This window comes from Loxodonta africana, chromosome X (assembly GCF_030014295.1).
Source record: "Loxodonta africana isolate mLoxAfr1 chromosome X, mLoxAfr1.hap2, whole genome shotgun sequence".
Taxonomy (NCBI): domain Eukaryota; kingdom Metazoa; phylum Chordata; class Mammalia; order Proboscidea; family Elephantidae; genus Loxodonta; species Loxodonta africana.
The window spans coordinates 127846176-127860424 of NC_087369.1; the positions used below are offsets into that span (position 1 = coordinate 127846176).

At 37.7% G+C, this 14249-nt stretch overlaps 1 protein-coding gene across 1 annotated transcript in view; it reads left to right on the forward strand.

Annotated features, from left to right (window-relative positions):
- DNAAF6 (dynein axonemal assembly factor 6) overlaps positions 1 to 10503 on the forward strand; it is a 42713-nt gene extending 32210 nt beyond the window's left edge. The window contains exons 5-6 of the mRNA XM_003414813.3: positions 4562 to 4647; positions 10371 to 10503. Of these exons, the coding sequence (XP_003414861.1) occupies positions 4562 to 4647; positions 10371 to 10500 (216 nt within the window). The 3' untranslated portion in view covers positions 10501 to 10503. The remainder of the gene's footprint in view (positions 1 to 4561; positions 4648 to 10370) is intronic.
- The last annotated feature ends 3746 nt before the right edge of the window (positions 10504 to 14249 follow it).

A 14249-nucleotide genomic window follows, 5' to 3' on the forward strand; every position in this document is an offset into this window, starting at 1 on the left:
TTAAAAGAATTCATTCTTTGAAATGAATTCAGTTTGCATCTCATATAAAGAGAGGGGCATCAATTCATTTAATTGGTCAGTGACATCCTGTCTTTACTACTGTTGGACAAGTTAGGTCTTTAGTACAATCAGACATTTAATAGCCATGTCTATTTTCCAGATATTCTTTGAAAGTATTTCTGAAGAAACCTGATTCATGTTTTAGGAGGTATTTTTCTATTAAGATTCCTCATTGACTCTTTTATTTTGTGAGATATTAATGTGTACCAATCCACTTAATTTGTCTCTTCTCCTGTTCTTCCTCCCAAACTATTTTAGTATATAATTTTAATTTCCTCAAGGGGAAAAATTACTGAGTTGTTTCTGAATTACTCTTAGCTAGAATTGCAAATGATTTTAATAACCACTTCAAAGTTCTACCCAAAAGTTGTATCTAAATCTCACATAAGTTGTAATTCTTTTTTCCTTCCTCAAATGTCATTTCAATTCTTGGGAAATTCTTTTTCTTTTAGTTTTAAGACTAAAGAAACAAATATTTGTATCACATGATCTAGGTGACCTAAGTCATCCTGTGACTAAAGAACATCTCAACTCAACTATCAGGCCTGAATGTTATTACAGTAAAAATTGGACTTTTTCCAATTTAAAGAAAAAAAACAACTCCATTGCCATCGAGTCAATTCTGACTTATAGTGACCCTGTAGGACAGAGTAGAACTGCCCCATAGGGTTTCTAAGGAGCAGCTAGTGGATTCAAACTGCTGACCTTTTGGTTGGCAGCCGAATGCTTAATCATTGCACCACTGAGGCCCCTTAGAATGCTCATTTACTTTGAGGTAGAGCATCTACCTCTTTGAGAAATGTTCTAATTTCTCTCACTTAAAGCATCTTCAATTATGAAGATATGAATTTTCAAAACATAAATTAAGAAGTAATTTTTTGTTTAATGAAATATTTGCCATAGGGCAAATAAAATAAAGAGTAGCACCTTTGGAGCTTTATTTACAAATATTTGTTTATATATACACACACACACACAATTTAATCCCCCATGTGTCTATCAGTTTGTCCTACTGTGGGGGCTTGCATGTTGCTGTGATGCTGGAAGCTATGCCACCGGTATTCAGATACTAGCAGGGCCACCCATGGAGGACAGGTTTCAGCTGAGCTTCCAGACTAAGACAGACTAGGAAGAAGGACCCCACAGTCTACTTCTGAAAAGCATTAGCCAGTGAAAATCTTATGAATAGCAGCGGAACATTGTCTGATATAGTGCCGGAAGATGAGCCCCCCAGGTTGGAAGACACTCAAAAGACGACTGGGGAAGAGCTGCCTCCTCAAAATAGAGTTGGCCTTAATGACATGGATGGAGTAAAGCTTTCGGGACCTTCATTTGCTGATGTGGCACGACTCAAAATGAGAAGAAACAGCTGCAAACATCCATTAATAATCAGAGCCTGGAATATACAAAGTATGAATATAGGAAAGTTAGAAATCGTCAAAAATGAAATGGAATGCATACATGTTGTCAGGAGAGATCAGTCCCTGGAGAAGGACATCATGCTTGGTAAAGTGCAGGGTCAGTGGAAAAGAGGAAGACACTTAAGGAGATGGATTGACACAATGGCTGCAACGATGGGCTCAAGCATAACAATGATTGTGAGCGTGGCGCAGGACCAGGCAGTGTTTTGTTATGTGGTACATAGGGTTGCTATGAGTTGGAACCAACTCGACGGGACCTAACAACACAACAACAACATACAATTTAATAAAGTAAAATATAACTCACAGACATGTATTGGTGTACATACTTAATCTTACAAAAATGCTATTGCCTATTTTAAGATTCTTACAAGGAATTCCAATTTCTCCTAGTACTTATATGATATGTATTTCCCAAATAACCTATGCTTTTCATTTTGGCCATTCCAGCTATGAAATCACCAGGTGTCCAATATGTCAAGGCTTCTAGCTCCTTACAGAGAAGGCTTGTTAATTTACCTTAACCTGAAGTTTTTTGTTTGTTTTTGGAAAGTACTCATCCATGCCACCTCATATATATTTTATTTTTGGAAAGTGTATACCCATGCCATCTCATATATATTTTATCAACTCCCATCAAAGAGAGAATGGATTAAATTACAGCAGAGACCTTTTTTTTAATTGAAGTAAAATACACATAACATAGAGTTTACCATTAGTGGCATTTAGTGTGTTCAAAATGTTGTGCAACTATCACCACTATCTAATTCAAGAACATTTTTATCACCCCAAAAGGAAACTCCTCCCCCCAAAAAACCAAACCCATTGCCATCAACTCAATTCCTACCCATAGCAACCCTAGAGGACACAGTAGAACTGCCCAATAGGGTTTCCAAGAAGCAGCTGATGGATTTGAACTACCGACCTTTTGGTTAACAGCCATATCACTTAACGACTGTACCATCAGGGCTCCAAAGGAAATCCTGTACCCATTAAATAATCATTACTTATTTCCCCTTTCCCCCAGCCCCTGGCAATGACTAATCTGTTTTCTGTCTCTATGGATTTGCCTTTCTGGATAATTCATATAAATGGAATCCTACGATATGTGGGCCTTTTTGTGTCTTTTCTATTAGCATAATGTTTTCAAAGTTCATCCAGGTTGTAGTGTGTATCAGTGCCTGATTTCTTTTTAATGGCTGATATTCCATTGTACGGTATATGACAGTTTGTTTATCCATTCATCTGTTGATGCACATTGGGGTCATTTCCCCCTTTTGCCTACTGTAAATAGTGCTGCTATGAACAAAAACATTATGTACTAGTTTTTGTTTGAATACCTGTTTTCAATTATTTTGGGTATATTTACTCAGGAGTGGAATTTCTGGGTCATATTTTTTATGGTAAGGGAGATGAGACATTTTTAAATGAAATCTTACTAATCCAATAAATAGTCCTTCTGGAGAAGGTCATATTGTTATTTCTCTTTTGTTATGTTAACAACTTTGCTGGACTTCTCCACCATCCTATGATGGTGAGACAAAAGGACAAATATTGTATGAGGCACTATTATAAAAACTCATGAAAAGGTTTACATACAAAAAGAAACAATCTTTGATGGTTACTTTATATATATATATATATATATATTTTTTTTTTTTTTATGGACAGGAGGAGTGGGGAGGGAAAAACACTAAATAGACAACACATAAGTGGTAACTTTGGTGAAGGGTAAGACAGTACACAATACTGGTGAAGCCAGAACAACTTGACCAAGGCAAGCTCATGGGAGCTTCATAGACACATCCAAACTCCCCGAGGGACCGAATTACTGGGCTGAGGGATGTGGGGACCATGGTCTCGGGGAACATCTAGCTCAATTGGCATAACATAGTTTATAAGGAAAATGTTCTACATCCTACTTTGGTGAGTAGTGTCTGGGGTCTTAAAAGCTTGTGAGAAATCATCTAAAATATTCCACTGGTCTCACTCTGTCTGGCACAAGGGGGAATGAAGAAAACCAAAGACAAAAGGGAAAGATTAGTCCAAAGGACTAACGGACCACAACTACCACAGCCTCCGCCAGACTAAGTCCAGCATAACTAGATGGTGCCTGGCTACCACCACCAACTGCTCTGACAGGGATCACAACAGAGGGTCCCAAACAGAGCTGGAGAAAAATGCAGAACAAAATTATAATTCACACAAAAAGACCAGACTTACTGGTTTGACAGAGATGGGAGAAACCCCGAGAGTATGGCCCCCAGGACACCCTTTTAACTCAGTAATGAAGTCACTTCCGAAGTTCACCCTTCAGCCAAAGATTAGACAGGCCCATAAAACAAAAAGAGACTAAATGGGCACACTAGCCCAGGGGCAAGGACAAGAAGGCAGGAGGGAACAGGAAAGCTGGTAATGGGGAACCCAAGGTCGAGAAAGAGAGAGTGTTGACATGTCGTGGGGTTGTTAACCAATATTACAAAACAATATGTGTATTAATTGTTTAATGAGAAACTAATTTGCTCTGTAAACCTTCATCTAAAGCACAAGAAAAAAATAAAAAAGTGGATTAGTCATTAACTAATCTACTGGGGCCCTGGTGGCACTACAGTCAAGCGTTTGGAAAAAAAAATGTGGTGTGGGAGTTTACACCAGGAGACTACAAGATGGCATCACCTACCCACACCCAATATGAAAATTAACCACTTTTTGTACAATTGCCCACTTATATAAAGGTGGTTGAAAGTACACAACTCTAGCAAGCGCACTGGCATGCACCTTCAGCGAATAAAGATTACAAACAAGTAACCAAAGTGTTTCTATATAGCTTTGGAGTCAGACCTCAGTTAAATCGCAGATAATTGCCCTAGGGCCACTTACCAAACTTCTCTGTACCTCAGTTTCTCCATATGTAAAATGGGATAAGAATCCCTACTCAGGATTGTTATGAGAAAAGGGCATAGTGTGGCACATAGTTGGCACTTAATGAATATTAGTTCTCCTTTCCTCATATGTTCTTACAGTCTTCAAATTAACTCCATTCTCCATGACATTATTTTTCTTCTCGTTTTCTCCTTCAGGTTAAAATTAAACTACCAAATACAAACCCTTCTGACATTGAAATCGATATCCAGGAAATGATTGTTGACCTTCGTACTCCTAATAAGTGAGTAGCACTTAGGATTGGAATAGTGTATTGTAATATTGAATCTGTAGTCAACACCCAGTGCCGTCTAGTCGATTCCGACTCATAGAGACCCTATAGGACAGAGTAGAGCTGCCCCATAGAGTTTCCAAGGAGCGCCTGGGGGATTTGAACTGCTGACCCTTTGGTTAGCAGCAGTAGCACTTAACCACTATGCCACCAGCGTTTCCATTAAAAATATATAGTTATTGTGCATTACTCACTAATGTCTGCCTCTTTATGTTTGAAAAACACAGAAGAAAAGTAAAAAAGTCAGTTAATCATTCAGATTTCTGATCTACATAATATAAACATCAATATATTTGGAAACGTCTAGATTATTTTTGTACATTGCACCCAGATGTTTGGAGTGGGTTGATCCCATCAAAACAATCCTTGACATTCACATGCAGTTTATCTGTCAGGAATAATGGCTAGAGGTGAAAACCAGTATTACATGTAGTTTTTTATACAATGATGTCATCTTTAGATTTTGTGAATACTAGAAGCAATATCTTTAAATTTGTTCCATATTGTGGGGCTCTAAGGTTAAATTTGATTATGTTCATCTCAAAGATCAACAAAAGGTCTCGTCATCAACTGCTTAAAATGAAAATTCTAACAGCTAATTTATCACCAGACCCTTAGGTTGCGAAATAATACAGATGACTGTGGAGCAATTCAGTTAAATATTTTGATATTTTCAAATATAGTTTTGTTATTACCCCGGTTCAAATTATGTTCCTAAAGCATAATTTATATAGTAAAATTCTGAGAAAAAATGTTTACCCTGAAACATGGATAAATCAGTCCTGTCTTTCAAAACTAACTCTATAAAGAGGAAATTGATGGAACATGGTGTGTATTAGATAAAATATCTAAATACCTGATTGCTTTTTTCACTTTTCATTTAGATGTGTGGCAGTGAGCACACATTGGTTGACTGCAGTGGTCCTTTCTCTGTCACTCATGAACATTTCATGCTGTTTCCATTATCAGTAACTATAATTCTGCTTTGTTGATCTTAGGGCTTCAAGAAAATAAAAAGTAAATCCCTCCTACAAAAAATCCCTATGTGCAATGTATGTAGCTAAATCTTGAATTCTACAGTAGATGCATTTAACCCAAAATGATCTACAGATGAATATTTATATATCAAATATTTTCTCACTTGCTTATATAATTTCAAAAATGTGTTATCACAAAAATTTGCCTGTTATAAAAATTATATTCACTCTATTCCTACCATTCACTTGAAGGAATATTTTACCTTTTTCATTGCATATTATACCTGCATATAATTCTTCCACAAAACCTTTGCAAAGTTAGTTAAATGAACAGTCAATCTTTTATATTTGCACACTTGTTAAAAGCATACACATATCTACACACCATGGAGTTAATTTCCGTTTCTCTAGCAGTTCTCACTGTCTCCATCAATCTTCAGGCAGCTACTCTCGCTATGCTGTCAGTCCAGATATCTATCATAGCCCACTAAATGAAAGACTCACAGAGAGATACTTTTCCACATAGAACACTGGCTGTACTAGGACATTTGGTTCATACTCTACTTATTTATTAAATATTCAGTGCAGAGAGATACTGTCTCTTAAGAGAATTTCATTAATTAAGATAGAAGACAGAAAACAGAAGACAGAATTAATGTTTTTATCACTTTTCTTAAACACTTGAGTATCCTTTGGAGCCATGCTATTACCTGAAAGTGTATTATCAGAAATGTGGGGGTTTTTTCTTCATTATTTTGTTGATATTCATACCTACTTTCTTTAGTTTCAGAGGAGCCATGATGGTGCAGTGGTTAAGTGCTCAGCTGCTAAACAAAAAGTTGGCAGTTCAAACCCACCAGCTGCTCTTCTTGCTTGGTGATAATGAGGTCTCCATGTCTCTCTGTTTGCTTCCCTCTTTTATATCTCAAAAGAGATTGACTCAAGATACAACCTAACCTTGTAGATTGAGTCCTGACTCATTAACAAAACTGTCTCTAATCCTGCCTCATTAACATCATAGAGGCAGGATTTACAACACAGAGGAAAATCACATCAGATGACAAAATGGTGGACAATCACACAATACTGGGAATCATGGCCTAGCCAAGTTGATACACATTTTTTGGGGACGCAATTCAGTCCATAACATTCTACCCTTTGGCCCCCTCAAAATTCATGTCCTTGCCACATGTAAAACATATTTACCCTATCATATCATAGCAAAAGTCTTAATTTAACTCAAAGTCTAAAATCCAAAAATTTCTCTTCATCTGTGAAATCCAGAATACAAGTTATCTGCTTCCAAAGTACAATGGTGGAAGAGCCAGAAGCTAGACATTTCCATTACAAATGGGAGAAATTGGAGGGAAAGAAGGGATAACAGGCACCAAGCAAGTCAGCAGAACACATTACATTAGCCCTCCAGGCTTGGAAATAATCCTCTCCACTCTGAGACCATTTTGGCAATGGCTCTGCCCTCCAGACTCTGCATCTTGGCCACATTCTCTGATTCTAGGCAGAGGCTTCTCAGCCCTGGGCTTCAGCTCCACCTTCCAGGCCCACCAGAATGGCAACTCTGCTCCCTCGCATCTGGGTGACCACATTCTCCTAGTCCAGCTGAGAGGCATCCCTACTCCCTTGGGCAGGCCCTGTTCTTATACCCCTTGGGCATGGCAGCCCTGCCTCCTAAACTTTGGGCAGTAGATTCAAGCCCCATCCCACTGACACTTGTGAACAGCAGTCGCACACCCCAGAGCCAACTTGGTGAAGATCTGACTCTTTGAAACCTAGGAAGCAGTGACCCCACTCATTGGAGCCCCAGAGGCCATTGCTCCATCCTTTGGTACTCCTGAGGTTATGGCCCTACCGTTTGAGACTGAGGCAGCACTGCTTCCTGTGTTCCTTGTCTCTTCAGCTTCTGCTTCCTTGCTCCTTGGCTTCTCTACCCCTCGGGCCTCTCCACCCACATCTGCCCTCCTGGGGCAAATTTTCCAAAGCTCTTTAGCCCTGATGATAAGTGCCTGGAAGCACCCCACTCTGCCAGTAAACTTCAGCAGGAAGGCACTCAGCAGTGGATGGACTCCAGCACTGTCTCACGCTGGTCTCCTGATTCTGCTGCTGCTGCCATTTTTCTGCTGCTACTTCTAATCGTCTAACAGTGTAACAATTCTTCTCACTTCCTTCTGAATCCTCATTAAAATTGTCTTTGACATCCATAATTCCACCAACAGTCTCTTGAAGGCAATCTAGGCTTTTACTATTAGGCACTTTAAAACTCTTCCAGCTTCTATCTGTTCACAGTTTTAAAACTGCTTCCACATTTTAGGTATCTGTTAGAGCAGCACCCCACTCCCAGTATGAAATTCTGTCTTAGTTATCTAGTGCTACTGTAACAGAAATACCACAAATGGATGGTTTTAACAAAGAGAAATTTATTCTCTCTCAGTCTAGTAGGCTAGAAGTCCAAATTCAGGGTGCCAGCTCCAGGGGAAGGCTTTCTCTCTCTGCTGGCTGTAGGGGAAGGTCCTTGTCATCAATTATCCCCTGGTCTAGGGGTTTTTCTAACCGAAAGGCTGGCGGTTTGAGCCTACCAGCCACTCTGAAGGAGAAAAGAGCTGGTGATCTGCTTCCGTAAAGCTTATAGCCTAGGAAACCCTATGAGACAGTTCTACTCTGTCATATAAGGTTGCTATGAGTCAGAACTGACTGAACAGCACACAACAGCAACAAAGACAGAGGGATTAGGTTTAAATGTTTATTCATATCCCACAATAGTAGTCTATAGTAATTATTCAAATGTCATTTTGTGATGACTTGAATATTTACTTTCCATGTATTTATTTATTTACTCAACAAAGTCTTCTGCTAGACACTGGGGGAACACCAAGATAAGATACAGTCCTGTCCTTCAGTGAATTGGGTCCCTTTGAGTTGGAATCGACTCAACAGCAACAGATTTGGTTTGGGCTTTTGGTTAAGTATTTGTAGAATTTTATTTTGTTTAAATATAAATCTCAGTTCAGAAATCAGACAGTAAAGCAGACTAGACAAAAACACTTCCCATCTCCTAAGAGCCTAATAGGTTTCACAGTTTCTATTGTTCAAAATTTTAGTATGTGAAGCCATACTACTAAGAACTAGACAGAAATGCAGGGATAGATGGATCATTGCAATGGCCACTAACTGCCTCTTTTGAATTTATTTCTTTCTGGACAGAGAAGTGCACATTATCATTGGAACTCCTTCTTCAGCTGATTTATAGTTGTCTTTCAGTGCAATGAAGCTACCACCACTAAGCTTTGCTTTCTTCTTAAAGTGAATATATTATCATTTATAGAATAAGGAATAAAGCAAATCTAACTCCTAGCATAACCTATACTGTAAGCAGCTTTTAAAAAGATGGACTCTGAACATTTTTTTGTGCCCACTTCTTTTTGAGATGCCAAATGTCATAGGCTACATTAAGAATAATTGCTATTTCATTACTTCAGGTGGAGGGAGCTGTTTCTCCTACCCCAAATATCTGAAATGGAACAAGGGTCATGGATAAATTCTCCTTTAGGTTCCAGAGATTTGTAATAAATACTTTTAATGAGCTCAGTCTTTTGAACTTAGGTCTTTGAAAATGAATAAAGAAGGAATTGATTTTTAAGGATTTTGTTCTTAAATACTAGTTCTCTATTCATGTACTCAGTAAGTATTCCTTAAAAATACTATATTCCTGTAATGATTTGAATCTCATACCTCCTAAAAGAGCTTTTGAATCCACTTTTATAGAGATCTTCAGGCCTTCTCTACCAAGTATGCAAGGTAACAAATGTACCAGGCATTTAATTTTCTTCAGATTCCAGCATGTACTGACCCTATGCATAATTCAAATTCATGCCACTGTGTCAGAATTATGGATGTCTCAACCTCAGCAATGCATCTAAAGCATACAATTTTCCAGCAACTGAGTCATAAACTTCAAATAAACCCATAGAGAATTTTTGTTAATGTACAGTAGAAAGAACCAGAACCAAGCAGAGAGGAGCACTTTCATTTATCTGCTACTGAAATCATTCCAGGCCTGAGTTTCAATAACTACACCTGTGATAGAGGCTCAGCCTAAAGTTGTGCTAGCAGAAGTATTATACAACCATTTCAGTTTTCAGGTATTAGTTAGCCATTTTCCATCTATGGAAACCCTGGTGCTGTAGTGGTTAAGAGCTACAGCTGCTAACCAAAAGGTCAGCAGTTCGAATCCACCAGGTGCTCCTTGAAAACTGTATGGGGCATCTCTACTCGGAATAGACTCGACAACAATAAACAATGGGTTTGGTTTTTTTGGTTTATTCCGTCTACACATAATGTATGACTGGCAAAACATCTGTCCAACTAACTTATGGTTTCAATGGTTCTATTTCTATGCCTGTAAACATAGCTTGAGACTATGTTTATACAATGCAAAACGAGGTCAGTGTAGAGAAAAAGGAGGGGGAGTCAATACAAATGCTTGAATTTTGAAGGCCAAAAAACTAGTATACTATTTGCGTTATTTAGCATATTTTTGATGCTGTACTTACGTCTAAATACTGGGTTTTTTGTTGTTTGTTTCTAGCATTATTCTAATGGTATGTGTTGCTTTCTGTTCAAAAGTAATATCTTCTTGATTTGACTTTAGGAAGCTGATTCTAGGTTCTTATTTTGTTTTTTTAGGAAACTGTTGCTAACCCTTCCCCATCCTGTTGAATGCAACAGTGCCAAAGCTGTCTATCTCCTAGAGTCTGAGACTCTCGAAGTCACTATGCCTATGAAAAGAGAGTTGGATTTTGTTAATTTCTTCTGAAACTACATGAATAAAGAGGAAAAGCGATCAAACGGCACTGGTAAAAATTTAAAAAATAAAAAAAACTAATTAATGTTTTCTGTATTCTCTTTATTGTTTTGACATATTTTGGACAGGGCCTAAATTAAATTTTAGTGATATTCTGATCATTTATAGTCCTTTCTATTACTCTGTTAATAAATATTGTTTTCTCATACTAATGAGCTATTAAGTGATAGCTGGATAGAATATTTACAGGTTAACCAATTGCTACATGGTCAATTAAATAACTGAAATAGGACCATGAAATGGTTGGTCCACTAATTTCAGCAGCCTGGAGAACTAAAACTGATCAATTACACTATGATGCAATCAGTTGCATAGCGATTGGACATTATCATCAGGAAAGTTTATTTGATTGCCTTTTCATTGATTTGATCAAATGATATAGTATTCTCTGTTTAGGCTCTTACTATTGTTCTGGAATATACAGGTAACAAAGGATTATACATAGTTTGATGCATCATACTAACCACTTGAATACAAAATACTCTTGAACACACAGTATTATTTGCCTTCCTCTGTCTTGCTGTCAGTGCTTGGATCTAGTTAGGTTGAAAATAATTTTCCTTATGTGTACTAATAATTATTAACAATGTCTTTTGAGGGTACTGTTTATAGTCAATTGAAATCCTTGACATTTAAAAGTATAAAGAAAAGTGGCACATTTACAAATCCTGTTCTCTGTCATTGCCTATCTGTCTTCTTAATTGGACATACCTATTTTCGTGAATTGTGCCAATGCCCCCTGCCTCTTTTGTACTGTATTGCATAAATTTTCTTTCAGAATTATTTATAAGTAAACTACCTTATAAAGCTTGTGGACTTGGTCTCTCACATCATTGCAGAGCTGTGGAATTACCTCGGTATAAATTTTGAAAAGAGATAAATGACTAAAAGATGTTCATCACTTCTATGTAAAATATCAAGGGAATAAATACTCAAACGAGTATTTTGTAGGGTTAATGGTGTAGATAACTACCGGGCTTCTAGTTTGTGACTAGATCAAATAGAAGGAAAGAACTGAGATCTTGGAAAAAGTACCTGTGTTAAAGCACTAAGCTGTTATAGAGTATTTAAAATGTAAATTACCACCATGGCTTTCTTTTGTGGGGAGAAATGTTGAGGGTGGGATTAACTGAAAGGAAGCTAATGAATTTAAGTCCATGATGTTATAGGATCAAAAGAGAGCCTTACTTGGCTTTCTCTGTGGGTTTAGCATCTTTTTTTTAAGGCTGTACTTTAAGAATTTGAGATTACACCCAAATATAAACTCTGTGGCAAGCCTGAACAGTAACCAATATTTTTCTTCTCTAGAGAATAGCAGTGAGTCAGTGGAAAATGTATCTCTTTTTCCTATGTAGTGGCCCCAATTACAAACACCATTATTACTCAAGCTGACTGAATGTGTACAAGTTGTCCCTGGAAGAGAAGATAGAGCATATCCAGGCCAACTTGAACTGGGCTTTTAGTTATGTGATGCTGTATCAATTATATAATGAAACAGAGCTTCAAGAACAATGAAATGTGATACAGTAATTTATACCCATCTAAAAATCATCCTACTTCACTGTCCTTGGCCTCAGAAGTAGCAACTACAGCAGTTGTTTTGTTTTTAAGCTAATTCACAGGATTTTCTTTCTTTAAAGAGAATAGTCCACTAACGTGAATACAGAAGTGAGAACCCAAAGGGAAGTTTTTCTTGTCTGCATTTTGCAGTGAATCTTAGCCATTACAAGGAAGGCTGGGAGTTAAAACCACAATTGTGGTATATCATCACCCTACATAAGCTTCAGAAACCCTAGTGGCGTAGTGGTTAAGTGCTACAGCTGCTAACTAAAGGGTCGGCAGTTCAAATCTGCCAGGCGCTCCTTGGAAACTCTATGGGACAGCTCTACTCTATCCTATAGGGTCACTATGAGTTAGAATCGACTCGATGGCACTGGGTTTGGTTTTGGTTTTTGGACATAAGCTTCTCCCTCATAAACTTCTTTGCCTCATTCTTTTGCTCCATAATCTCTAGCAGTTTGGGGGGGGGGGTTAAATAATTAATTCATTTACTCACTCATTTATACATTCTTTCAACAAATATCCACAGGCCTGGCACTGTTTTAGGTGCTGGGGATATAGCAATGAGCAAAGCACATAGATTCTTGCCCTCATGGAGCAATTATTAAAAACATAAATATATATTTTCAAGTTATTGTTAGTGCTATGAAATAAAGTAATGGGTGCTTTGAGAATATCAGAGAAACCAAGCCTAGTCTGGGGGGCAGAAAAGGCTTCCCTAAGGAGTTAACATTTCAGCTGAAACATGAAGGATGCCCAAGACTTAACCAGGCAAAGAGGATATTGGTGGAGAAGGGAACAGTAAGACTTCTAGGTTAAAAAAGGGGCAGCAAATGTGAAGACTCAGGATGGGAAGAGCTTGGAGCAGTCAAGGAAAATGAAAGCCAGTGTGGCTGGAGTAGAGTAAGCCTCCGGGAATGTGCCTGAAAAACCCAGTGCCGTCAAGTCAATTCCGACTCATAGCGACCTTATAGGACAGGGTAGAACTGCCCCATAGAGTTTCCAAGGAGCGCCTGGTGGATTCGAACTGAAGGTAGGTTGGAAATGTAGGTTGGGGTAATGTCATAATAGATCCTTGGAGGCTAAGGTAAGGAATTTGTACTTTATTCTAAGTGCTTTGTGGAAGAGAATGTATTAGGAGGCAACAATGGAAGTGGAGAGACCAGGTAGGAGGCTACTGCCATAGCTCAGTCATCATTCTTCCAAAAAAACCCAAACCTGTTGCTGTCTAGTCGATTCTGACTCGTGGTGACCCCATGTGATAGAAAGTAAAACTGCACCCCATAGGGTTTTTGTGGCTTTGACCTTTTGTCAGCAGATTGCCAGTCCTTTATTCTGGGGTACTTCTGGGTGGTTTTGAACCGCCAGCCTTTCCATTAGTAGCCAAGTTATTGTTCGTGCCACGCAGGAGCCTTTATTATTCTACATGTCATCCTAAATAAACTTGTTGGTTTTTTTCTAGTTAGAAAAAAACACATTCTCTAAGCAGGAAACTTCCAACAATTTAGAAAAGCTCTTTTAAAATAAAGCAAAACTAAAAATCACCTATAAGCCTACTAATCATGAATAACCACTCTTAACATTTTAGTGCCTCTTTCCAGCTTTTTTTTTTCCCCCAAAGCATAACACAGATTTTTTTTTTTCCTAAATGGGATGATATTGCATAAACTGGTTCTAGAACCTACCTTCTTTTAATTCCAAAATGTATTATTTTTAATATATATCTTATTGTTTCTGAATTCTAATTTTATTGTATTGTGGTAGGAGAGTGTGATAAATGATCCACCTGTATTTTAAAAGAATGATTATCCCATAATTGTTGGGTACAGAATTCTATATATATATTAACTCAAAATTTTTAATCATATTGTTCAAAACTCCTCCATCCTTCTTAATTTTTGGTCTGCTTTATTTATCAACACTAAGAGGTATTAAAATTTACCATTGGTTATAGATTTGTCAGTGTCTCCTTATAATCCTGTCAATTTTTGCTTTATATACTTTGAGGCTAAATTTTTAGTTGCAGACAGATTTAGAATGTTATATCTTTTATCAGTATGTTGTGATTCTTTTAATCTCTAATAGTATTTCTTGATTTGAAGTATGTTTTGCTTAACATTAACCTAGCTACATCAACTTTG